General features: G+C 37.4%; 1 protein-coding gene across 1 annotated transcript; it reads right to left on the reverse strand.

Moving 5' to 3' along the window:
- Positions 1–4,166: 4,166 nt before the first annotated feature.
- Positions 4,167–24,928, reverse strand: LOC149090135 (potassium channel subfamily K member 18-like). Its single transcript, XM_089232391.1, has 3 exons — positions 23,605–24,928; positions 4,803–5,405; positions 4,167–4,694 (listed from the first exon to the last, which is right to left on the reverse strand). The coding sequence occupies exons 1-3, from the start codon at positions 24,050–24,052 to the stop codon at positions 4,486–4,488; spliced, it is 1,260 nt and encodes a 419-aa protein (XP_089088517.1). The 5' UTR covers positions 24,053–24,928; the 3' UTR covers positions 4,167–4,485.
- Positions 24,929–26,325: the final 1,397 nt, after the last annotated feature.

A 26,325-nucleotide genomic window follows, 5' to 3' on the forward strand; every position in this document is an offset into this window, starting at 1 on the left:
GTCGTGCGCGCGCGCGTGTGTGTAACGATATTATTTATTATTTACGCATTCAATATGTGAGCGTTGAAGGAATTGAGCGTATAATTGAGAAACATTGAAGCAGGGTTACCAGAAATGCCTAAACTTGGACATGAGGACGTATGCACACTGATCTTTGGCTGTGTTTCTTGAATATGCTTACAATAATGGCGCCACTACACTAACAATGAGCCATTGTGGATCAGGAGATCAGATGCTATGATAATAATCAGATGATGAGATCAGATGCTATGATAAATAGCAGGCGCCGCTTTGGCATGTCTCATTTTCCCACGTGGAAATTCGAGAAATTGACAAGGGCCATATAACTTTAGGGTCTTCCGATGAGGGCTTTGGCCGGGACTCCCTCCGGAGGCGAATTTATAGTTTTGTGGCCTGTGGGCGAAACAAATTTTGTCGCCCTTCACCCATTCTAGTCTATTTTTCTTGACTACTTTGGCCGACCCTCTCACACCATAAATATGACTCTGTGTCTAAGTCACTCTTTTGGTCGTTCACATGCTTTCACAACCTCTTGATCACTGTTTTCGTCCCTGGATCACCAGGTCATTCTTTTGGTCACTCTCATACTCGTACACTGTTTTGGTCACTCTCATACCCGTACACTGTTTTGGTCACTCTCATACCCGTACACTGTTTTGGTCACTCTCATACTCGTACACTGTTTTGGTCACTCACATGCTTGCACAATCTTTTGTTTAGTCATCCAAGTGGTCTGCACTTTTTTTAAACGACACTGACTCGTTAAAAAACGGGGTCCGATTCCTGGCGGAGACAGCAAACTTTTCTTTCCGTGATCATCTCGGCCATAATATACAATGTGTTGCTTTGAAGTGGCGACAAACTCAGAGGGGTGATATTAGGCATCAAGAGGAACAAAATTTGCCATAGAAAATGAATGGTATCGCCAACCCCGTTTAGTCGGTGAAAATCGCAAAAATAGACATATAGAGTCTAAGCTGTAATGCAATCATGCTGTCAAGTAAATGGAATTTTGTACTTATTTATTTTACATTTTTTGTACTCATTATTGTGTTTGGCCATCATTGCAATGTAATGCCATCATGTACCACAGTGATTCACGAAATTTTTTATGCTATCGACACCCTTGGAAATGAGACCAAAATACAAAGTGTCTCGTGGTGTCCCCGTCTGATCTCGAAAAACCTCTTTGACACCTTTTAAGAACAATGATACACTGTTGGAAATTACAGTCCGGTTACGTCAGATAGTTTATCCTAAAAAAAAAAAATTTCCAAAAATTTTGCATCTTTTTTTTAGGCTTTTTAGTTGCCCTTTTGCTGTTTTTACGCGCGTCAAGCGAATTGCAACATGTCTTGTGGCACTCCTGACAGATTTCACGGCATTTCCTTTGGGAATCGTTGCTGTATTGTAATGAGGTGCAAAACAAATTATCAAGTGAAACTTAATTTTTTATTTTTTATAAAATAAAGAAGCTCTTTAATATAACTTAAATTTTCGAAAGCGCGTAACTCTGTTCTTTTTCTGGGGGGGGGGGGGGGAGAGACAAAACAAGGTTTTCATGGAATGACGTAAGTTTTTCAAGATAAGAATGATGCGAGATGTATGTTTCTCGTTAGAGAATGGGGAGGAGAAAGAAGAATTTCATTCATATATATACGTAATTTGAGGTAAACGTTTTTTTTCCTCCCTCGTAGTCACTGAACCTGTCTTTTTCCCGAGGCTTAAAGTTTTTATCAGGAAAACTGAAATGTAAGTTTTGACACTTTTCTTTTTCTTCTTCTAACGTTTGTCTATTCGTCGGGTTTCTTACGTGAAAGAGAAGGCCGCCGTTGTTTTCAACTGCTGATCTATTTTCTTTTCGCAGATAACCAAAATAACTTTTCTGCTTGAAGTTATTTTCGTTTCACGAGCCTCTTTCTTGTCCCAGGACCTCGAACTTCGTTCGCTTCCGAGGACCACGAAACAATGGCGCGAAACGCTAAATATTCATATTGTTATCATCATTGTCATTATTCTCATTACTGAATGAATGATGAGTGCCAACGAACTGGAATTAAGTGCATTTTTTTTTAATCTGAAGCTTTCTTCATAAATTTCTTTTTTACGATTATAATCACTATTAAAATGAATAGAGAGATGATTATTACATCTAATATTCCATTGTCTGATTCAAAGCGTTTACATTGTATTTTTTTCAGTAATTTCTATAGCTATGATCTTTTTTGAACATTTTTCGCTTTCTATGTTCATAGGCAGAAGATGAATACTTTTCAGGTGACTCTGACGTACAATAATAATACATAAATTTCAAAATCCAAACAACATAATGCTTGAATGCAACCTTGAATGAAACTTTAACGAGGAGCTAGTTTCATTGAGATCAATGAATAACTCGGGAAGCTTAAATCAGACGCAACTGGAGCTCCTTGAAAATACTAAGTTGATTCATCTACCATCTTTGAACGCAAGAGTAACATCAGCATTATCATTATAGCCAATTTGTGTTACCTATCTTGCCTTTAAAAAAAAAACTATTGCAGAAACATCACTTCGAGCGGAAAACTTTTCTTTTTGTTTGGAGATGGACGACGATGAGTTTGTTCTTCTTTATTGGTGCCTTAAAGCTCATTTACACGTGTCAAGTAGTTTATTAGTAAATTGAATGCCAAGTGCTCAAAAAACTATCTCAACGTAGGTGATCAAATAGTCAATGCTCATTGGATAATACGAAAACCACGACCATGGCGCATGCACACAAGGCCTACTTAACCGAAAAAAATAGAATCCGCTTCATCTACTACTTCTCTACTCGACAACTAAGCAACTTGACAACTTAATAACTGAACGGCGTTTACTGTGTATACGAACCTTAACGTCCGCACGCATTTTAAATAAAGTGTTTGACGTTAACTGCTATTTAGTTAACTACTACACTGTTTTATGCGTGTAAGTTAGCCTTTAGACACAATCATCGAACATTCGTTGCAAGCAATCATCGTGCTCTCGAGAGCAACAGGAGGAAACAACGAGTGCTCGATGATAACAATTACCAACGTGGACATACGTGGCTTGTAGTATGATCATACACAGGCCTTCCATTTCAAAGAAGTCTCTCCGCAGAGAGCAGGTAGACCTTCAACACACTTGCATAACATGAAAATTCAAGCATTTACAATCTCCACTTCAGAAAATTGAAGATGGATGATAGCATCAGCGAGATCACGAAACAAGCACAACTCTGACAAAATAAATAGATCAGTTCCATACATCCAGAACACATATCCTGACATGTATTTATGCGTATAAGGAATATGTATCAGGTGTATGTATGGTTGAGTAGTAGAGTGTGGTCATGCGCTTCAATTCTCTTCGATTAGGAAAATCTATTTATTCCACTATATTAATTTTTCTGTTCCTATTCTTCTGATTGGGCTGAAGTTGGTTTTTAAATTTGAGTCTTTTTCAATAAAAAAGAAAGTCTTGTCACATCGAGTGGTAGAACCACAGCATCATAGAAATACATTCATTGCATATTCACTCATTACTGAATTGGAAGTTAGATGGCAGCACATACCACTGTTTAACCGTACATACACCTCGTACACATTCCTTTGCGGAATTTATAACGAATGCTCATCAGCACAGACCAGAAATATGTGATCTGAGTTGCATGTGTGGCGTATTGATGTTGTCAGAGTTCTGCTTGTTTCGTGCTCTTGTTGGGGCTGTCACCGTTCTTCCATATTTTGAATGGCAGAAGGTAAATGCGTGAATTTTCACGTTATGCAAGTATCATGTTGTAGGTCTGCCTACAGTGCGAAGGGACTTCTTCGAATGAGAGACCGGCTCGCTTTCTCTTCTCGAAGTTCGAAAACCGCAGAGTACAAACCGGCCACCATTGTCCTGCCAACGGGGTTCAAACTCGGATTTTCATGAGTCCAGCAAAATGCCTATGCGACCACATGCTCTACACCTAACACGCACAGCACTAGCCACTCATGCGTACGATTTCAGGTTTCTCCAATAAGATAATCCGATGCCACTTACTTTTTTCATGTGTAAAATTGCCAAAATGATGAAGAATCAGAATTGCTGATGGTTATGGTAATGAAATATTAATAATCGTTTAATCATTTTATACATAATATTAAAGTAAATTTTATTGGTGATGAAAATATTAAAAGTTTTGCTGAAATGAAAAATACATGTACAATAGTATTGAAAGTATTTCTCTCTGGGGGATGTCGTAAGAATGATGATGAATTTCCTGGCTACGGGCAACCCGGAAGAGATCACAAACGGTGCATGGCGGATAAGAGGGAGAATGGATGTTGCAATCGTTTGAATACGACAAACGAGCTATATGTTGCATATGGCTCTCACACGAGTAACGTTGGTACTTCACAGGTGGTTGCTCATCCATCGGGGAGAATCTCTGTCTCTTAACAGCCCATTCGGATGTCAACCCATGTCATCGTCATCTTCCGTGTCTTTTATGATGCCAATCCTCTTCCCGCACGTCCTGACTTTGTGGATGACCTCCTCCTGCATGAGGTTGAAACACATGGCGATGAGCGCCATCCCAAACAAGAGGTACAAGGAGCACATGACTAATTTCTCCTGCCCTCCTTCTGATATGACTGAGTCACCTGGAACCAGGTCGCCGAAACCTGTAATTGGAAGAAAAATTTAACGATTGAAATTTAAGTATAAATATATAGGCTTTATAAGAACATTCTGAGTTCTATATAAACATGTTATGCCTGTTACTCACGCACCTATGGTGCTCAACGTGACGAAGCAGAAATAGGAACCATCCAAGAAACCCCAACCTTCCCACAAGGAGAACACGAAACCTCCACCAGATATGTAGCTTACCAAGATGATCAGGCACAAAGTTATCGGTACGGACACCCTACTGGTCGACTTGTTCGTGGTGCTGGTCGCATCGAAGTCGTCCCGGAATACGTCCTCGGGCACTGCCTCTATTCTGATTTGCTGCTGGTCCTCGGCTGTCATCCTGGACGAATTAGGCAGCGGTATGCTGGATGCGGCACCGAACTTCCCGGGCATGAGATCGACGCAGTGCGCTTGCCCATCGTTTTGGTTAGCGGTGACGGTGTGGTGCACTCTGTAATCTTCGATGTTGTTGCTGGTGGTGCTTGCCAGGATGTGCCTTCGTCGCTTATAGTAATAGTCGTTCGTGCCAGGCCCACTGCTGCAGTCGCACGAGCACGCTCGGCTGTACAGGTAGCGGAAGGCCTTGGCCAATATGTCGCCAATGTTGGTGAGATAAAGAAGCATCAGTGGAATGCCTATTATAGCGTAGAATATCGTAGCTATCTTACCCGATGGTGTGCGTGGGGCGATGTTCCCGTAACCTATGCAAAGGAAAAGAAAGAATAAGTATTACACTACCATTATATGAAATAAAAATTAACAGAATGTAGCTGAGAAGGGGTTGGGATTTGCTATTTCGTGTCCTCCGCCGCAGGGGCGCAAAATTCATCCTTCCACCTCCCATTCAACATTACCATCCGAAACTAGACCCAAGGCCTAATTAGATGCTTGGTCAGTCGGGACAAGCACGCAGTTTAGTGCCCCCCCCCCACTTGTAATATTGAAGAAGAGGTTCAAGTGTGAGATTTGCGTCCCTTCTGGTCCGGCGCCCGCGGCACCAGATACGCCTATTTATCCCCCCCCCCCTAGTTGTGGCTCTGACTAGACCGCCTGACCGATTATCTAGTTACAACCCCGAAAATCAACGACCAGAGATGAAACTACGCCACTTCTTCAAAATTCACGATTATCAAGACGTATTTGTGTTGTCAGTTGTGCTTGTTTGGTGTTCTTGCCAGTGCTCTTTCATGTCTTGGAGTAAAGATGGTAAATGCTTGAATTTTCTTCTTAAGTAAGTATCATGTAAGTATCTGCGAAGAGACTTTTTCAAATGGGAGACCGGCACGCGCATACGTGCCCTGCAGTAGTAAAATCGCAGAAAACCAACTTCAGTCGACCACTACTGTGCCGCCAACGGGGATCACATTGAAAGTCCAGCACGATATCCACACGACCGCACCGCGACTACAACCCATACTTGCAACTCAAGTGATTAAGCGGTAGAGGGCGGTACGTGCTGATCATGAAATGATGAGAAACTAAACAGACAGAGACAAAATGGAAGGACCGATGAATTTAAGGAAAATGTTTCATTCAGCAACTTCCAATTACGCAGAGTTGGCGCAATCGCTGAAAAGTTTTCGCTTCTGGCACGTGCCTTGTGTCGTCCATCGACGGCTTTGGCAAGCGCCATCTACCGCTTTATCACTTGAGTTTCGCGCATGAGTTGTGTGGTGTGATTTGTGTTCTATCACTCCTAACGCCTTGAGTTTTGAAACACCCTGTATGCTACACCTAATAAAGAAAGAATGCTCATTCGAGTCGATTCTGATACCAATAATATATTTAAAAAAATCCCTATGTACCATATGTATGATGTAAATTATTTCTTGTGAACCGATGATGAGTATTATTATTGATTATTATTATATGATGTGAGTATTATTATTGATTATTATTATATGATGTGAGCATTATTATTGATTATTATTATATGATGTGAGCATTATTATTGATTATTATTATATGATGTGAGTATTATTATTGATGAGAATTATTTCTTGTGAACCTTGATGTGTTTTCAGAATCTCAAAAAGATACCGAATCATCCTATGTAGGTAGGGCGAGTACCCAGAAATAACCGGAATGGCAAAATTTCAGGCGTGTGTGTTTTAGCAAATGATCATGCTGCTAGGTATCGTTAATTTGGGGATTTCCCACTTTAGTATACAGAGTGCCGTCGATTTATGTGGGGTTGTTTGTTCTCAGCGGAGCAGTCCTTTGTTTCTACCCTTGGGCACCTAATGCAATTTTGCAAATGCTGCGATCACAAATAACAAAGAATGTGCATTGTTTTCATGAGTTGCGAGAATGTGCATTGTTTTTCATTGTTTTCACATTTTTCACGAGGAAAGAGAGCGGCTGAGACCGTTGATATGATACATTAACAGACGAGCCAACTTTTGGAGTCCAGAAATCCGGACATTCTCCCAGGAGGGGAAGCCCCCCCCCCCCCTCCGCTCGACAACATAGCCTCAATCAAAACGGTCTTTTAATTTTTGTAAAACAAACTAAAAAAAAATCAAGTAATTAAATAAAAGTGCCCCACACCCTCGGGAGGTAGGTTCTGCGTACTCCCTTGAGCAGAATATAATACTGCAAAATATTTGCGGCTCAATTTATATGACATCTGGAATGTCCCCCAGTTTTATTTACAATACAATCGTATTGCTCAAGCGGTCAGCACACGACAGCGACCGCACAAAGCTATTAGTGGATTCACATCCGCAGACACTCACCGTGCCATGTCAGACAGGGCAAACATTTTTTAACCCCTTTATGCTCACGGACGTAATATTACGTCCAAACGCCAGTGGAATAAATTCACACATAAGTTATTTGTGTTTTCTTTCCTTTCTCTTCACCATCGCGAAACTTAATAGTAACCCTATCAACTGAAATTACTCTTTCTTTCCCTCCCTTTTTTCTATATTCTTGTTAATGATTTTCTTTCACACATATAATGTATCTTTTTACTATATACTAATAAGAGCGAAAAATAACACGTACGGTGAGGATGGAGATGGAACTAAAAACTCTCTCCTATCTACTTTATCTATTATACTTTTTTCCTTTCATATATTTTTTCTCTCCTCTTCCCTTTTTTAACGTGCGGGTCAGGACGAGGTTATCAGATTGTGATAATCCAAATTTGTAGCCAAAAGCTTGTGCGTGAAGTGGTTAACATAAAAATGTCTGTCTACGGCCACGATGCGTAGATATGAAAGCATTTTTAACGAATTTTCTTCAAAGAATGTTTACCATGTCTGTCTGACATGTCTATAAATGTGAATATATAACTTATAGGTCACCACAGCTGCGTAACCTACGGCAATCGCACTCGCTAACGTAAAGCAGAATCCAAACTGGTCGCGCGATGCCACGCCAAACCAAAAAAAAAAAAAAGACCAGTTTGGCTGAAGCATGTTTTTGGAAGCGTGGCTGAGAGGACAGAGCGGATTATTCTGACAGAGTGACGGAACTAATGAAACGGGGGGGGGGGGATCTACATACACGCTGAATCTAGCGTTTTCACGAGCTGGCGAACTAGTTTCCAACAAACATCGCGTATAAAAAAAAAAGAAAAAAACAAAATCAGTTATAGGCTGATGTCAGACAAGTGCGATTATTGCTGTACGCAAAAGATGAAACGCACGAACAGTCCACTGAGCGCTGTTTTTTGTGGAAGAACTCGTTCCATAGTAGTTAAAAATCCCGCCCGACCGTCAAGAGTTGCACGTTCCACTGTCAACGATTATCTGGCAGCTCTGGTTACCCTTCATCTCACAAAGCGTACGCCGAAAATGGCAAACGTGCATTTAACACTTGAATACAAAATCTAATTTTTGGCAAAAATCGAGAGAAATTTCTAAAAATTCCGGAGAGTAGGACGATGAGTTAATATCCAGTCTTCCGCCTAAATTCCAAGAATTGGCAGGTCTGCGTTAACCATTGAAGGACTGGACACACCCCACTTCATATCTCCGAGAGAGATAAATATCAAATCGCTCCCGAATGATGGGTGCAACCGGAAATTTTATCAAATAACAAAAGCAACACGGCCACTTTTGATAAAGTAACGAGAAGATAAAATTATCAACATGTAACAAAATCGGGAATCGTGAACATAAATTCTCAATTTTTAAATCTGTCTCTCAAATAACAGTCTGTCCTGTTGAGTATAATAAAAATAATTTTAACGATACATCAAGTCTTGAATCTAAAATCATCGATTTAGAATCTTATCCTCAGATCAAATTGTTAATTTGCTATTTTTACTACACGAAAAATAATAATAATAGCGAAATTAAAATTTGCGTAAAATATTTTTCAATATTTTTCGAGAACCCGCTTTAAAATCTGTTTGTTAGTTATTTTTCCATTGCGATTTTTGCAATTAAAAAATCATGGGTGTCTACGGGAAATAATATATCTCCATATCTAATTTTCTTGTTTGTTTTTCGCCACAAACTGATATTCAAAATGCCCCTTGCGAACCAAATTTCATTCATACTCCAAATTTTACACACTTGTTTCTTATGACATATTTGAGATATAACTAAGCATCCATTTTTATATCCATCCATATTTGCTGCTAAACCTATGCATTAATTGTTATGAAGGCAAAAGAAAAAAAAACAGTCGTTTGGTATGGTTATATTGTTTTAGTCTTTATTTTTTTTTCTTACATATCGTTCGACACATCCGAAAATGCATGCTTATAAATGTTTGTGTGTATCTTTGGAAGCACGATAAAATATATGAATGGATTTCATCAAAATAGGAAATGCAGGGAAACGAATATAACTCATTTCAGTTTCGCAGTCGTTTTCCAATTAATTATTCATTAAACATAAAAGATTTTCAAACAATTTGTTTTCAATTCATTCAATTTTCATTTTGAACGTCCCTTCTTCCTTCAAGTAATTAGTGATTATCTGTAAAAATTATGTGCGATTTGGTTAAGAAATGGGGGGAGAGAAAAAATATATGAACTGATATGACCAGAGAGAAGAAATATTTTTACTAGCGTCCTCTGTTGTTGATCTAAAACACCAATTCCGAAATTGATGCTTATTGTAGAAAATATTTTTATCTTTCTTTTTTTTCCGGAAGAAATTTACGGTGTAAGTCATTAGTCATTATTTTAAAAAAATTTGTTATAGTTTAGCTTAATCATTCTGAAGTTTGTTGCAGTCAAATATCGGCTAATATATTTTTATCTTATTTAGTTGTGGTGATATTATTTTATTCCGTTTCCAGACAGTTTCGATTTTGTCCGTGCCAAAGTAAACTAGTTTAGTTTTTTAGTGTCATCTATCATTGACTTTATATACCATTTTCTAATTTTACGCGTTTTAATTTTGGCCATATTATTTTTCAACTTTCTATCGTTTCTTCTATTCATGAAATCAATCATTTAATAATTTACAAAATAATTGATTATTTTGGAGCAAGTTGTGCCCATTTATATAATAATCGGATACAGTGAAGTATCGGTTAATACGGTGTTTATGCAGCATTAATAAGACAGAAGCATACTATTTCTTATGTCCGAAAATTAAATATTAAGTATTCGATCGAATCGGACTCCGACTTAACCTTAGAGAATCACAAACACTTTTCTTTTGGCATAATAATATCAACTTAGCTAACAATACAGTTATTATAGTAGTAGATTCAGTGAGTGCAGTCGAAAACCAACAATGGATCTTAAAGTGACCGGATGTCTCTTGGAAGCTCCTACAATTTTACTACTAGCGGCAGTACCGTTCCAGATTCGGCTAAGATTAGGGTGACCTGGGTTCAACGGCTTCAATAGGAATCCAGTGATAGTAAAATCAAGTTCCTATGATGACGGGCTGAGAAGATATCATCGTTTTCTAAAGCCGAGAAGCTGAATTTCTGTGTCGGCCATATTGGTTGTGCTGACCCTATTGGACTTTAAAGCTTCTTAACTTCCCATAACTATTACATTTCTGGTTAATCTTGTGGTTTAGTATCTGCCGTTTCTAAATCTATCGTCTTGATTCATAAGGTGATAGATTTTTGAGATGATAGATGATTGATTCATTATCAAATGATCTCTCATCGATTTTGAAATGATTTTCATCTGAAATTTCCATCTTCTATATTGTCATTGATTTATCATCAGAATATAGGCTGCCTTACTATTATATGGCAAATATAGCATTACTACAAGACCCGACAGATCCAGACACACTTATCATGACTTGTTCTCTTGAAGCGTAGCAATATGTAGAGAACGGACGTGTTCTGTGACCACGGGTCTGATACAACATGACTTTTCGGCAGTGGTTCTCAAAGTGTGCATCGCTGCTCCCAGTGGCGCCACCATACTTTGTCAGAGGCGTCGTGGTGAGGCCGGCGACATTTATGTGTGCCTGTCAGGTGCTTTGGAGGGTTCTTTGTTGGACTATTCTGTAAACTAAGGGAACCACGGGTGAAAAATAATTTGAGAACCACTGCTTTGAGGAAAAATTTGTGGAACTCACAAATATATGCATGTGGTTTTCCCGTTTCAAAAATGATGGCCTGTGAACTAAGGCAGGTGTACACTAGAGCGATACTGCAAGCGATGCAGCATGCAACTCTATACGGATGGGTTGAAAAACCTTAAATTTTCGGGGTTTTAACCAATCCGTGTTCAATTGCAGGCTGCATTCAACTAGGAATTTTCTTTCGTTGGCCTTAGGAGAGACAGGGCAACAACTTTCTAATTGGGTTTTTGAGGACAGTGTCCGTATAAAAAGTTTTTAATTTTATTTTAATAACTATACAACCTCTTGCAACATGAAAAACGCATCTGTGTACTACACGTTATTTGGATACTTTTTCTAATTGAAGGCATGGCTCTAGGATCAATGATTTGTCAGTAAAATGACGTGCGTGCTGTTACCTATGCACCCTGTATATTTCCGATCATAATCTATGATAATATTGTACCTGATAAGGGAATGGTCATTCCCCCCCCCCCCCACTGTCTAACTTGATTTGGTTGGATCCATTTTCTAGCCTAAAAAAGACACACCAGGAAATTTAAAATATTTTCTATTATACCCTATTAAAGTCATTTGTTTAGCTCACTAATGTTTTCGAATCAACATAGATATGATGAAGAGGCTATCAGATGACAACTGAGCCCTTTACACTCAGCGATGACCCTCGTTCCGTTTCAAGGTTTCAAGGCGATATTTTAGCTTAAAATTTACGCGGGTACGCAGCATATAAACAAATATGGTATTATAAGACATTCTGTTCGTTTTTTTTTTGAGCATACCGGTTTGAACAAAGCCCAAGGCAGAGATGAATGGAGGCTGCTCAACATGAGGGTGAACCAGTCTTAGGACTGATGTACCATTGATTATGATCGGTTTAAAATTAACAAATTACTTCACTTGAAAAACTATAACAGATTTTATTCGATTGGTGACAGCAGAGGTCACATATTTTTGGGATGGATATTTTTTCTGATATTTTTGTGTAAAGCAAAATGCTCATAAATGCTCTTCACAATTTTAGAATCAATCGAAGAATTTTCATTCCGTTCGGACACTGTATATACTTTATACACGGTCATATAATATATAATTTTTGTTGTAAAAACATATTTTTATTTTTTTTAATGCTAACTAAGCAGTCTTGTCTTTCTTCTTATGAATCTTACTTTCTTAGAAGAATTTCTTTCGTCTTACCATATCAGGATATACTATATCGCTGGAAGTGATGTTTTCAATTTTACAGAATAGCTCAGTTGCAATACAGTACATGATTCCATTTAGAGCATTGTCGCAGCATATAAGGGCCCATGACAGCACCGGGCTGCTGAATATTAAGACCATGAAATTCAATCGAAATAACGTTGACTACACATTTGCATCACGGTTGCCAAAGAAAGCATTTCTGTGGAGAATTTCATGTTTTGTGTGTAGGAACACTTGCATCATCACCGATTGAAAAATTTAATTTTTTTTTATATGCTCGTATCGGGCATGTGGTTGAAAAAAAAAAAAACATGCCCCGTCGAAATTTTTACATGCTCCGAGCACCTTGGGCAATAGATTTTTGTCCAGCGTGGAAGAAACATCAAAAAAGTTCAAAGAATAAATGTTGACAAAATACCATTGTCTGCATATTTGTCATGGGAATAAGACTAGTGTCCGCAATTTAGATTCGCACGTTTACGTAGGAACATACAGACAAATGCCTGGTAATAATTAAATTGTATGCATTATGACAATGACTCCCACTGCTCTCTGCCTTAAAGTTTATGACGAAAAGCAAAATAATGATAATATCCCATCCTCCCCCTTTTTTTTGGGGGGGGGGGGGTGGGAGGGTCTCATACCACTTGACTTTTTTCTACTGCTATAAACAAAGGAAAACGAAAAATGTGACATTTAAAGCGGAATTTACGAAACTTTTCGTGAAATGCATGATTTGAACGAACATTCACTGAGATCTTTAAAAAACAGTATTCCAGACTACAAGTTCCAGCAGTAAGATAAGTAAAAAAACGTGCATGGAGGCCTGAGGTAGAACACTTGTAACAATAGTAAAACATTTATGATTTTTACGTTTAGTGAAATTTTTTTTTAACCCTTACAGTGATAATGACGATATATCTCGCCTAACTTGGTGTCTTTCATTTCAGCAATCCCGAAATATCTCGCCTCTTTGAACCTATCCCATTTCGGCAATGACGATCCCAACTACTTCGCTGAAGTTGCTTTCACAGTTAAACGTGTGTATGCGTGCGCATGTTTTCCATCCCTCCCAACCGATCGATCAATACAATCTCCGCCAGTGGGCGGAGTCAGCTTTTGCTCAAATTAATATCGGAAGGAGAAAGACGATGTTTTTCTTTTCCTTCCCCAGATAATATAGGATTATGCGTACAACATAAATAACAGAAAACGATGAAGTGTTTTTCCCTCCCCCCCCCCCCCTCATTATTGATAATATTTTCGATGTTGGGGAAGCATTTAGCAGCTGACGCTATCGGGAAAAAAATACTCCAGAAGGCGAGTGATTTCCACTGTGCATTACAACTGTGGGAGTTGTAATGCAGATTAGGAAAATTTTAAAAACCGCTAAAGAGTTAAAAATGAATTCTAATTATTTTCATTACCCTTTCGCACATTCAAAAAAATCAATACTTATTATATCAAGCACAGTACTTATTATTTATATCAATCACTAATGTTTCAATTCTGCAGAATTCAATCACTCGAAAAACATTGGTAATACCATCAAAATGAATTTAAGTTATACATTTCTCATTGGAGATATCCATCCTCAACATATATGAAAAGATAGAGAGAGAGAGAGAGAGTCAATCGCGTGCATTCAGATTACGTTACACGTAAATGCCCTTCAGGGATGAAATATCGAAGCCTTCAGTTTCATTCCCCCCTTCGTGAAACTGCATTAACCTAAAAGGTTTTTGATTGATACACGCGGGCCACAGGAAGTCCATATCCTCTCATCACATAAATGCGGTCTAACATTTTATTATTTATTATTATTGTTATTATTACTAAGCGTGAAACTTGGCACAGAAACAAAAATGACACATCATGAATGTTCGAATAGAAAAGACCTGATCTGAGTGAGTGATCATGGCGCCGAGAATAGACGGGTGCATTTTTTTGTTGATGTTTTTTTCGTATCAACTTAAATTGTGATTTTAAATACAGTGAAACTTCGATATAACGATATTCTGCGGACCAAGAAAAAATATCGTTGTAGAGTGGTTATATCGGGAGGTGCTATTATCACTAGGGTTTCTCGCTCGGGATACTGCACTTGAAACGCAACCGCGAATCACCCGCGAATCTGAACTCATATCCTTGGATCCCAGAAGAAGAATAAGGTTGAACCATATCACATTTCTGTTATTGAATAAGAAATGCCAAAAAAAATTTATCACTGGAAGCAGACATTTTAGAAGCTGCAATCAATAAATTTTGAATAAAATTAATCGCATTAACAGATAAATTATTAAATTAATGAATTACCCACAGATATCTCGTAAATCGCTTGCCTCTTATTTTAGCATTGACAAGCCTAGATATTTTTTAATGTTGAAAAATTTCCAGTAGTTTGACGAACAGTAGGAATTTGTAATAAATAAGTCACTTGAATTCGGACTTTTTTTTTGCATTAATTTGCATTTATTAACCCTTTAAGTGGCATTGTCGAGACAAGATATCTCGCCTGTTTGAAAGCCTGTCATTTTAATATTGACAAAGCCCAGATATTTTGTAAAGTTAATTTCCCGATGGAACACTTTTCCCTATGCCGCTATCTTCACACTTCCCGATGGAACATTTTTCCCTCACTCTCTCTATGCCGCTATCTTCACACCTGCTAAAAATCGGAGGAAAATCTATTCCATTAAAAATATATATGGGATTTTACAGGGATGGTTTAATGATTAACCCATGCCACTTAAAGGGTTAACTAATGAATGTTCCTGAGAGTGCAGAACAACGACAAACCGCTTTGTTGAAAAACTTATTCAATGAAGAAAAATTCTTTTTTTCAAAACATAAAAAGTACAGAGCTCAAATTATTTGAAGTATTGTTCGACAAATATTGAAATTTTTCGGAAAGGGGGGAAAAAATTTCTGTAGCATAGTAAATTTTTCTAAAGAAATTTTAAACAAAATTGCAATATTTCTAAACATTTTGAAAAATAGTTTACGCTGTTACATAATTCTTCTAATTAATGAGAATGGTATGGTTTAATAGTAAATATTTAATAATTAATTAGTAAAACAGTTGGTAATTAATTAGTAAAACAATTAATAATTAATTAATAAAACGATTAATAATTAATTAGTAAAACGATTAATAATTAATTAGTAAACCAGTTAATATTTATTAGTAAAACAGTTAATTATAACTATATATATTAATCGCACTCCCATTATTAAATAGTATTTTAGGATTAAAGCACTATTGGAAATCCGTGAGATACATTCAACCCTTCTCCTAGAACAGTGTTTCCCAAAGTGGGCAATAACACCTCCCCCCAATGGGCGATGGAATCGGGCACAATCTGGTTGAGAATTTGAAAACACATCGAATGCGATTTTTAGCGAACTATAAAAAAATATCCTTGTGTACACAGCGGTTTCAAAATCTGTAAAAAAATATCGTTATGGAAGGATTCATCGTAGCAAAGCATATCGTTCTACCGAGAGGAGATTAGTATTAGACTACGTGCAATTCCAAAGATTTTTGAAAATATAGTCGTAGAGGGATTTATCGTTATATCGAGTATCGTTGTAGCGAGGCTTCACTGTATATAAGTTTCTAGTGAATATTTTATTCCATTAATCATTGTAGCATGACTCTTACGCTTATCGTGGTCCCGTCCACACGCATTTTCGGCAGATGTTCTCCTCTTTTCTTGGAGATAACTTGCGATAAGTTTGGTTGTCTTGTGAGATGATGATGCGGTTTTTTTTTTTCCGCGTCTATTCTTATCCCCACACCGCGATGCAATTTATTTTCCTTGTGTTTTTCTGGTTTTTTTTTCTTCTTTCGAATTTCCCGTTGTCTTTGCCTTTTCTGCTCCTTGTTATACCTCGAAAAACTATTATCCTTTCTTTTTACATCTTCATTACGTTTGAAGCGGCTCTTCTTGATGGGCTTTGTTTATTTGTGACCCAGTAAAGAAACAGCACGCGAATCCAGGTCCTTTTTGATCTTTTCTTTTTCGAAATGACAATTTGAAGATTGATCTAAATGCTCTTTTTTTATTTATATTTCTTACATGATTGAGAACAAACAAAATTCACTCATCGAAACAGTCATTCAGGAAACAGGGGTCTAAGCTTGAACTACCTATTACTGGGGATCCAAAAATTTTTTTTGAAACATCTTCTCGAAAAATAAAGTTTGTTCCTAATAATAATAACAAAAATAATTACAAAAAACTTCAAAATAATAAAATTTTAAATTCAAGTAAATTGTTGAAACGGCGTATAAGGGGAGAACCCAAACACAACTTTAGGCATATAGTGCTTAGAAAAAGTCATATATTTCTTAGATTTTATGCAACCCGGATTGTCCACAAAATACAAATTTTAATACGATAATGCTAAATTAAGATGTAAAATACCATTCATATGTTCAAAAAACTGCGTTTCCATCAACAGAAAAATTTCTGATCAGTCTGAAGCAGTGGAGGAAAATATACAGGGTGGATGAAAACTCTTGGACATATTTTAAAAATATATAACATATCAACCAATCGACTTAAAAAGGTGTGGGTTGTGCACTAAAATGCTTATCATGACCTAGAGCAGTGGTTCTCAATCTTTTTTTGACTCACTGAATCCTTTTTAACTCATAATTTTCTATGACGGATCCCCGTTTAGCCTCTTTTTTATTTATTTACCAAATAAATTTACTGACTTATTTCACTGCCTTGGAGCGGCTACGGAGCCCCTGGGAAGTGCATACGGTTGAGAACCCCAAGCTTAAATTTTTTTTTTTGATAAATTAAAAAAAGAAATATTCAAATTTCACTAACAGGCATCGCTTTTAAAACGAAAAACTCGACATAATACATAAAATGAATAATTAACGTTTATGACAAATTTGTGGCACATAAAACTATCACATTCAATATGAGCGTCCTTTTTAGCTCGGGCTACATCTAAACTGGTACTCATGTTGAAATATGGCAGTTTTATGTAACGCAAATTGTCTTGAACACTGTTGTGTTTCATTTTATGTACAATATGTCGAATTTTTCGTTTTATAGCGCCACCTGTGAGTGAAATTTGAACTTTTTTAATTTTTTGAAAACAAAGCTCTAGGCCCCCAGGGTTTTTTGACCGTATTCACTTTCCAAGGGCTATGTAGCAACTCCTGTACAGTAAAATAAATCAGTAAATTTTAAAAATAAATAAAAAAAGAAGCTCACGGGGCTCCTCCATAGAAATCATGAGTTTAAAAGCCAGTTAAAAAAATTAGAGAGCCACTGCTCTAGTCCATGTTAAGTATTTTAGCGCGAAACCACACCTATTTCTGCCAATTGGTTGATTGATTTTTAATTTTAGAAATGGGTTCAGGACTTCTCGTTCACCCTGTATACCGGCTACAGATAAATGTATTGATCAACCTGGACTTTATGTTTGAGCTCTTTGGCCATTATCGTTTATTAAATTAAGTGTGTTTGTGGGGGGTCATGATATTAAAAATTAAAGTATTGGAAATTAAATGATATTTCGAACAAATGAGAAAAAATACTTCGTGCGATTATTTAACCGATTTGCTTGATTGCTACTATTCGATGGTTAAGAACTGAGAATTTCGCTGAAAGATATTCTCTGCACTTCTTACTGATGAACCTCCATGAGATACATCCCCTGAAGAAGACACCCTCTTCTTTAGGTGGTGTTGCCATGAGAAATCCTTCCATCCCCCCCCCCCACTTGAGCGGATCCGGCTTATGACCCAAACCCTCTGGAATGAGACTATCGGTATACTTTCTGCTGTTTTCTTTGCAAGTTTCATATGTCAGTGGCAAAGCAAACTTCTCAAAAGAAGATACGTCGTGTCAGAATCAGAAGTATGCTGCTTTTTTTGCGTACTCCCTCTCAAAAATTGGTCTTTAATCAATGTAGTATCAATATTTCCGCACCATTCTTTTCAGTTTTCAAAGAAAAACCAACTTGGAGGTCAAAATGCTTTTTGACTTCATATCCATCCAGAAAACCCCTATAATATGCACGATATTTTTGGCTATTTGAAATAATTATTACTGTAGTTTCATTTTTTAGTAACTTTTTTCATACAAACGGCTATGATCTACAAAGTGTCCCATAAATTTGTAAACAATCAAAAAAATTCCAAAAATTTGGATGATATGGTATACTTGAATGCGGTTTGCAAAAAGTTATTCTCACGGAGGAGTATCATTATTATTTTTTGATCCAGGAAAAAAAAAACTGTTCAAATTCTTGTCAATAGAGAGCACTGCAAGAAAAAAATTCATCAAATATGCAAATCAGAGTCCTACGAAATGCAGTTTATAGGATTTACAGATCATTTCTAAATTTTCCTGTCACTTGCGCTCACAAAAGGTATTCATTGTGATGTTGACATTGGTGGATGAAGCACCACTGGCGAAGTTGTTTTACTTCAGTCATGAATCACGGGCTGAAACTTCGCGAACGTTTCGGACACAGAAGACATTAAAGAAGTAGTTTTCCATGGAATTCGGTGATTAGTTTCGGGTATCGCGCTCTATCAACAAGAATTTGAACTAAATTTCTTTTTCTACGCCAAAAAAAAAAATCCTCTTCGTGAGAATAACTTTTTCGCTAATGGCATCCTAATATAGCATTTCTTTCTATTTTTATGAATTTTAAAATCACTTACGAATTTATGTGACACCCTGTACTCATTTCATGCTTTCAAACTGTTTGTAATCTAAATTTATAACTACGCGCTAAAATTGCGGTAATTATACAAGCTACTTTTGATATGATATAAATAATGCATTTCAAAAGCCTTTTAATTAGAAAGATATTAGAAATTTTGATGAAGATTATTCGAATTTTTATAATTTTTTTGACTTGAAAAAATCCGAGTAAGGTTCCAAAATGAATTTCAATAACCTATTGCACTCGGTTAAAACAAAAGTGCGAAATGATGACTCAATAATGACGTAAAGGGAGGGATACACGCGTAGTGACAATGTGCGATGCCATGATGTTATGACAGAAAATGTCGGTGTGAATAGATCAAAATGATGTTGAAAGGATGTCTTTGTCCGTGATCGGTGAATGCTTCTCTTGTTCTCTCTTTCTTGGTTATGCTCCTCTTCCTGTTATCAGATTTGGCTCCTCAAATTCGATTGTTTCATAAGTTTTTTGACCTTCTCTTTTGATAGACAAGCACAAAAGAAAAAAAAATTCCGATGTAAGAAAGCACGAACAGCAAATCAGTCACTCATCATCAGTGTATATGTTGGACTTTTGTGAAGCTGGTGGATTTTGTCATTTCCCAATTCTCGATTGCAAGTTCTGTCCGTAATTGTGTGTGTGTGTTGCTAATATATACAGTCCACGCCGCTTAATGTGATCACACAAGGATTAGGGGTATCTGATAACAATAACTGAATGATAAGTATATCCGAAAAATAATGTTTGTAAGTTTGGTGACCATAAATCCCATTTTGTCAAATGGGACGAATGGTAAATGGGTATTGGTAAAACTTTTGACAACTCTGTTTTTCTTTATTCTGAAACGGTACTTTTTTTTCCTTCAAGCTGAAATCCTGCGTGTTTTTTGTTCAGCCAATTGTGAGGCGTTAGTTACTATGAAACTGTCTAATGTGCAGCACGAATCACTTTTTTTAACGTACAATATATTTCAAAGATCTTTTGAAAAAGCCTCTCGGGGGTAAAAAAATACTTGGTCAATTGAAAGAAACTGATCAAGAACTGGAGGAAAAAGGAATTTTTTTTTATGCCATACAATTGTCTTCAGTTTATAGAAAAGTCATTGCAAAAACAGCTCCACACGTATATGAATCACAGGGAATGCTATGGACCGATTACGGAGATCCGTAGTTTGTCAACAAGGAGGGGGAGGAGAGAACATTCGTCTAGCGTCTTACATAATGTGGTCAGGTTGTAAGATTTACGTCTTGCAGCCTGATAACGATAACTTTTAAGAAAAAAAAAAAGTTTGGTTAAACCTTAGCTTAAAAACGTGTAAAAAAAAGTTCGATCGAAAAAAGATAACATTATCTGAAGTACCCCGATAACTATAAACTAATTTTTCCCCATGTTATCATATTTGTTCGCTCCATTTTTAGGAAAACTGATAACAATACGCGAATGATAACATTGTCCGTGATTTTAATAAGTGGCGTCGACTGTATCTGCTTCTATTATATATATCTCTTCTCATCTATAGCCATTTATTTTATTAATAAAGGCCGATTCAAGATAATTTTGAATTATCGATCGTTATCTTACTTGCATAGTGAATAATTATTAGTTGAACGAATTGTATGAGTTTGTCTGCTTTTCGAATATCCTAAGTGATTTTAATCAATACAATTATACAAGGTAGTGAGATTTTAGTACTGTTCAGTTATAATTTAGAATTTTAGCACATAAAAAAAAATTATTTTTACTATCATTTGACACTATGCAGTTTATCAAATGTGGCAGTATGGTTTGCATCGCCATCAGTATCAATAACATATTCCTTCTAGTCAGGGATGTCTTAAAGTATGCCGCCCCCCCCCACCCTCGAAGCAGAAATTTTTTCATTGTTCTGCAACGAGCCCTCGAAGCGAACGAGGGAAGACGCGTGGTCCAGGACCTGGCCTGGCCACGGCGGAGGCTCACCCGAGCCAACAAGCCAATGAGGGAAAACGTGGTTCAGGACCTGGCGCTTGGCCACAGAGAAAAACAAAGGGCTCAAGATCAAAAGAGCTAAAAAGACATCAGAAGAGCTCATCGGAATAAATTGTATATATTGTATAATAGAAATATTTAAATCTGTATATACTTTTTTTTAATAATGTGTTTTTATATTCAATGTTCATGTATTTTATATTTTTATATGCATAATAAAGAACCCGACAACGCCCAGCCCCCTCATCCGGGGCATTGGCTAAAATTGAAAATGGTTGATAGAGCCTGGGCGTTGCACGGTATGGTATGAAATGAAATGAAATGGAACGAGCTCTCGGCTGACTGCAAATATGTTCTGATGTAAAAATTCCCACAATAGTGTTTTTTACGTTTTTCTTAAAATTCTTCCAGTTTTCGTTCCGAGTGTTGCAGATTTTAGCACATTCTGCTTTGGGGCGTGGGACCTACCCAGGCAAAACCCGGGAGGGGGGAGCTCAAGTACGGGGGAGGGGGCATGAGAATGAGGTCTGGTTAAAATTTTCAGAAGTAAACATATCTTGCAAGGAGTATCAGGACAATCACTTTGCCTGAGGGGGCCCAGGATGCTCTTTAGGCGGCCTTGCTCCTACTATGAATTACGGGTACAATGGTATTGAAGGACCAGACACACCCTGCTTCCCATCTCAAGGAGATATCGAAGCGTTCCCGAAAGATGGGTGTATCCGGGTTAAATGACAGCGCACCGACATGTTGCTAACAAGCTGAAACTGCCACTAAATCACACATACAACCCGTAAGCATTTGACTGAGGAATTACTAGTCAACTGGTACATGTCGGAAAGGTATTATATGCATATGTGTGTGTCCCTAACCTACTGATGATGTTTTGGATATGAGTGTTATGTTTTTCAAGTGATGCCATCTCTTATGTAATTATAAATGATGATACCCCCCCCCCCCAGCGTTAATGGGGAGCTGACTGATATAATGTATATTCATATATATGAATTAACATCATCATCATCATCATAATGCCCCCTCCCCTTCCCCAGCTTTCACCGCCGTGTCCCCAGCAACCTTTCAGGTCTATCTCCGCCTATGCTGCTTGCATCTAATACTTAACGTCGGAACACAAGTGACACCCTATCTCCGGGTAGTACTAAAAGCTGTTTTTCACTAGATCAGAGGTTCTTAACCATTTGAAGTCCGTGGCCCGGTTGATTTATTTTTGTACGTAGAGAGAAAAGGTTATATATTACGGTACATACGACTAAAGAGAAGTGGTAAAAATGAAACGGTGAATCACTCACGGCCCAGTTTGACTCATGTCAGGACTAGGTTGGTTGAAAAATACTGCACTAGATACCTCTACACAGCAAACATTAGTAGACAAGTTTCTACACAGTGTCCAGACACGTCTTTTAGCCATTATGATTGTTAAACCCTCTTTGAGAACGAGAATCAAGGTACATAGTCAGGTGTCGAATGTTCTTCCATGCTTATCATGATTTACACGTAGACGATTCTTATTTTATTTATTTATTTTTTATGTTAGTGTGAGGAATTTGTCAGCTCACTCGTTTTCTTTTGTTGTTCATGTACCTCTTCTGAATATAATAAATATTTGTTGGACTTCTGCATTCATCCCTCGGGAAATGCCTGAAAATCTCCTCTTGGAGATGTGAAGCAGGATGTTACCGTCCATCCATGCCAATGTTCTTCCATGCCCGCAAAATCAGGACAAACAGTGAAATATCGTTAGCACTACATAGTCAGTAATGCCTGAACATCGCATTGGAATGCTCATTCAATCAAAAGCTGTTAGTCTCATTAATACTCATCTCTCTTAATATTCATACGATCAGTGTCAGTCTACGTGGGTTAGCCGAATCTCTGGCACCTTATGGTAGTCGCTTGTCCGACCGCGTCGATCACGCTGCCTATTAGGATACTTAATGTTTGTAAGATTTAAAAATGAAGATAACATGTGCAAAATATGTTCTACCTCCTTTTTAAATTTCGTCGTAATTCATGTACTCTTTCATGGGGTTGCATCTCCTCTGTCAAGTGATGTGTCATTGGAAATGAACTTTTCTTACTTGATTATTTCTTCTTGAACTGATTTCGGACTTGATACTAGCCATGATTCGGACATATGGTCAACAGGAAATTGCTGATGAACTCACTTGCCAAGCAGCAACTTGGAAGTTAAAAATATTTATTCATTGAGACGAATATTTACACATGGCAATTTTGTTTTTCTTTCTCAATTCAGTTAGATTCAGATGCCATATGCTTGAAGTTTGGCTACCGCCCAATTTCTTGACAGATATGGTTTTGCCCTCCAAAGTCAATGTGGGTCAATTATTCTTCTCAGGATAAAATAAGATAACAGTAAACCTTGGATTCTTTGGGAGAGAGAGAGAGACTGACAATTGTTAGACAAATGTGACCCTATATGGACTGCGAGAAAATCACTTACCTATTGTGGTGATCACCGTCAAGGAATATAGAAAAGCTCCCGGAAACGTCCATTGGGTGCTGGATCCCTCTTTGCCATCGTAACCGTCCTTGATCGCCGATACCAGGTCGGTCTGAAATTTCTTCACTTCCTCCGTGACTTGTCTGGTCCAATTCTCCTTGTACAACACATTCAACTGGTCCGTGATCTCCCAAAGCTTTTTCACCGTGTCGCTTCTCATGTGCAGCACTTCGTCGACTTTCCTCTCTTCGTTGGGCGCTTCGAGCGCCTTGAACGCGAACGCACCCAGGATGCTGTATCCGACGACCAGGGCACAGAGCCCAACGTGTGAGAACATGAAAGCCGTGAACTTACGGCAGCAGCTCTTGCACTTGTTCTCGGGAGGCCTCTTCCTGATGTATCGAGAGCCTCCGACACGCTTACTAGATCTCTTCCGCTCCAAAGCCATTGAATGATAATGATAATAACAATACTGACGTTGGAACCATAGTCAAATCTATGTCATTTTATGCACCATGATGCAAACTTCTCCATAAACCAGATGTTGATAAAATATATGTATTATTGTATTCTTAAAACTGAAATTATAAGGAAAATAGAGAGGTAGTTGCACGAGTTTCCTCAATTGGCATTCGAAAGAGGTAAGGAACTTTCACCACTCATGGAATGTGTAACAAAATCGGGCGTCACACAAGCGTAATGTCAACTTGCGGTAGCTTTGGAGTTCCATCGGTCATTTAAAAAATATCTTTAGCAACACAATTATACGCTAATATCACCTGTACACAATTCCAGATTCGTTCGGGTATTCCCAAAGTGTCACGTTCTTCATATTTCATATGGTACGATATCTTGACCATGAACAGATGATGCTCTTGAAACCATTCCTTTTCCACGAATATATCTGCTTCGAAGAAGTTGGCTCACAAACGTACGATTCATTGGCGATCCAGAGAATGGACGGTGGTACTGTGTGAGCGACACGGCGAATTTCGTAAAAAAATATGTCAAGCGAAAATTTCACGCTTGTGAAAACCTTCTCGAAACTCGTTATTTTGTCGCAGTACGTCTGAAAATATAAACAACAGCAAAACCGCAGCAGCAGCGGCGGCTGCAATAGCTCGTTTCGCGAGAAAAACTCTTTTCTTGTCTCTCTCTCCCTCTGTGTGTCTTCTTTTTTTGATGGAAATAAAGCGGAAGCGGGAAAAGAAGAAGAAGAAGAGAAGAAAAGCTTTTTGGAGGTCTACAAAAGCAGAAGCAGCTTCGATTTCTTCATCATCGTCTTCGGGATCGCTGGCAATCACCGCCATCTCTGGACTGGAATAGGAAACATTTGTTCTCACTCTTTGTGTGTGTGTGTGTGTTTTTTTATTTTTTTGATACCCCTTTCTCGTTTATCGAATTGATATTCCAGATACCAGGCAGGGCCGCAACTAGATATTATGTCACCCGGGACAAACCAACATTTGTACAGCCACGTAGAAGAAGCAGTTAAAGGAAAATTCGGTGCCCCTTCTGGTCCAGATCCGACTGCTCTCCCCCCCCCCCCCCCAGTTGCGGCCCTGATACCAGGGGCCCACTCATCTTGAAGTCGGGCCACCAAGCCAGGATTGTTAACGGGCATTCTCTCTAGTGAAGTTGTAATGAAAAAAAAGATAAAATTCATCCTTGACCTCTTTGGGTACTATGCCAGATACTTTAGTTTTTTGAGGATCACACATGCTACTCTTCTCACTTTACCTACATTTAATTGGAGTATGATTACTTGCTGCTTTTTATCACTTAGTTCCTTCCATTTTTTTTTCAATTTCTTGCTTGTTTATTGATTTTAATAGTTATTTCAATTATTTTGAATTTATGGGTTTTTTTCATTTTGATCTCTTATTTTATTTTCATTTTTTCAATCACAATTTTTATCTTATTTTTTTACTGTTACTTTTCCTTTGTTTATAATTCCTTTTTGATATATTTTTGTTTCATTCGTGATTTTCTTTTTTCTTCTTTTTTAATTTTTGTTTCATTTTTTCCCTTCACGTTTCATTTATTTTTGTTTCTCTCATTTTTCTTTCATGTTTTTCTAATTTTTCTTTCCTTCATTTTTTCCTCACTATTATTCCTTTTTTCCCCCTCAAATTTTTGCTTCTTGTATGATTTTGCTCATTTTTCTTATTTTCAAGTACTGTTAATTTTTCCACTTTTATATTTTCCTTTTACTGTTTTCTGTAAAAGTTTTTTTTTTCTTCACATGCGCATATAAATACATTTTTTTTAAATATTTTTTCCATTACTTTTATTTTTTTCCGGATGCAATATTATATTCTTATTTCAAGTTTTATAAATAACTTTTTCTCGTTCTTTGAATTATTTTTTTCCCCAACATTTTCGTTTGTCTTTTCATTCTTTATTTCTAAATTTCATTCTCAAACTTCTCCTCTGGTCGGAAAGAAAAGTCATCTTGTCCCGGCGGAGACAAGATGACTTTTCTTTCCGAGTTCACCTCAGCATAATATCCAGAAAATAAATGTTTCCTAGTTCTCCTCTTCTTTTTCGTTTCATTGTCATTATTATTCCCATTTTTTTTCCTTATTTACAGATTTTTCAAACTTCTCCTCTTCTTCTTTGTTTCATTGTTATTATTATTATTATTCCCATTTTTTTCCTTATTTACAGCTTTTCTTTATCAAATTTTCATGCTGATCTTCAAATTGATCTTTTGGGTCA

This window comes from Pholcus phalangioides, unplaced genomic scaffold, assembly GCF_987345545.1.
Source record: "Pholcus phalangioides strain wild (caught in Gottingen) unplaced genomic scaffold, Ppha-v1.0 ptg000001l_1, whole genome shotgun sequence".
Taxonomy (NCBI): domain Eukaryota; kingdom Metazoa; phylum Arthropoda; class Arachnida; order Araneae; family Pholcidae; genus Pholcus; species Pholcus phalangioides.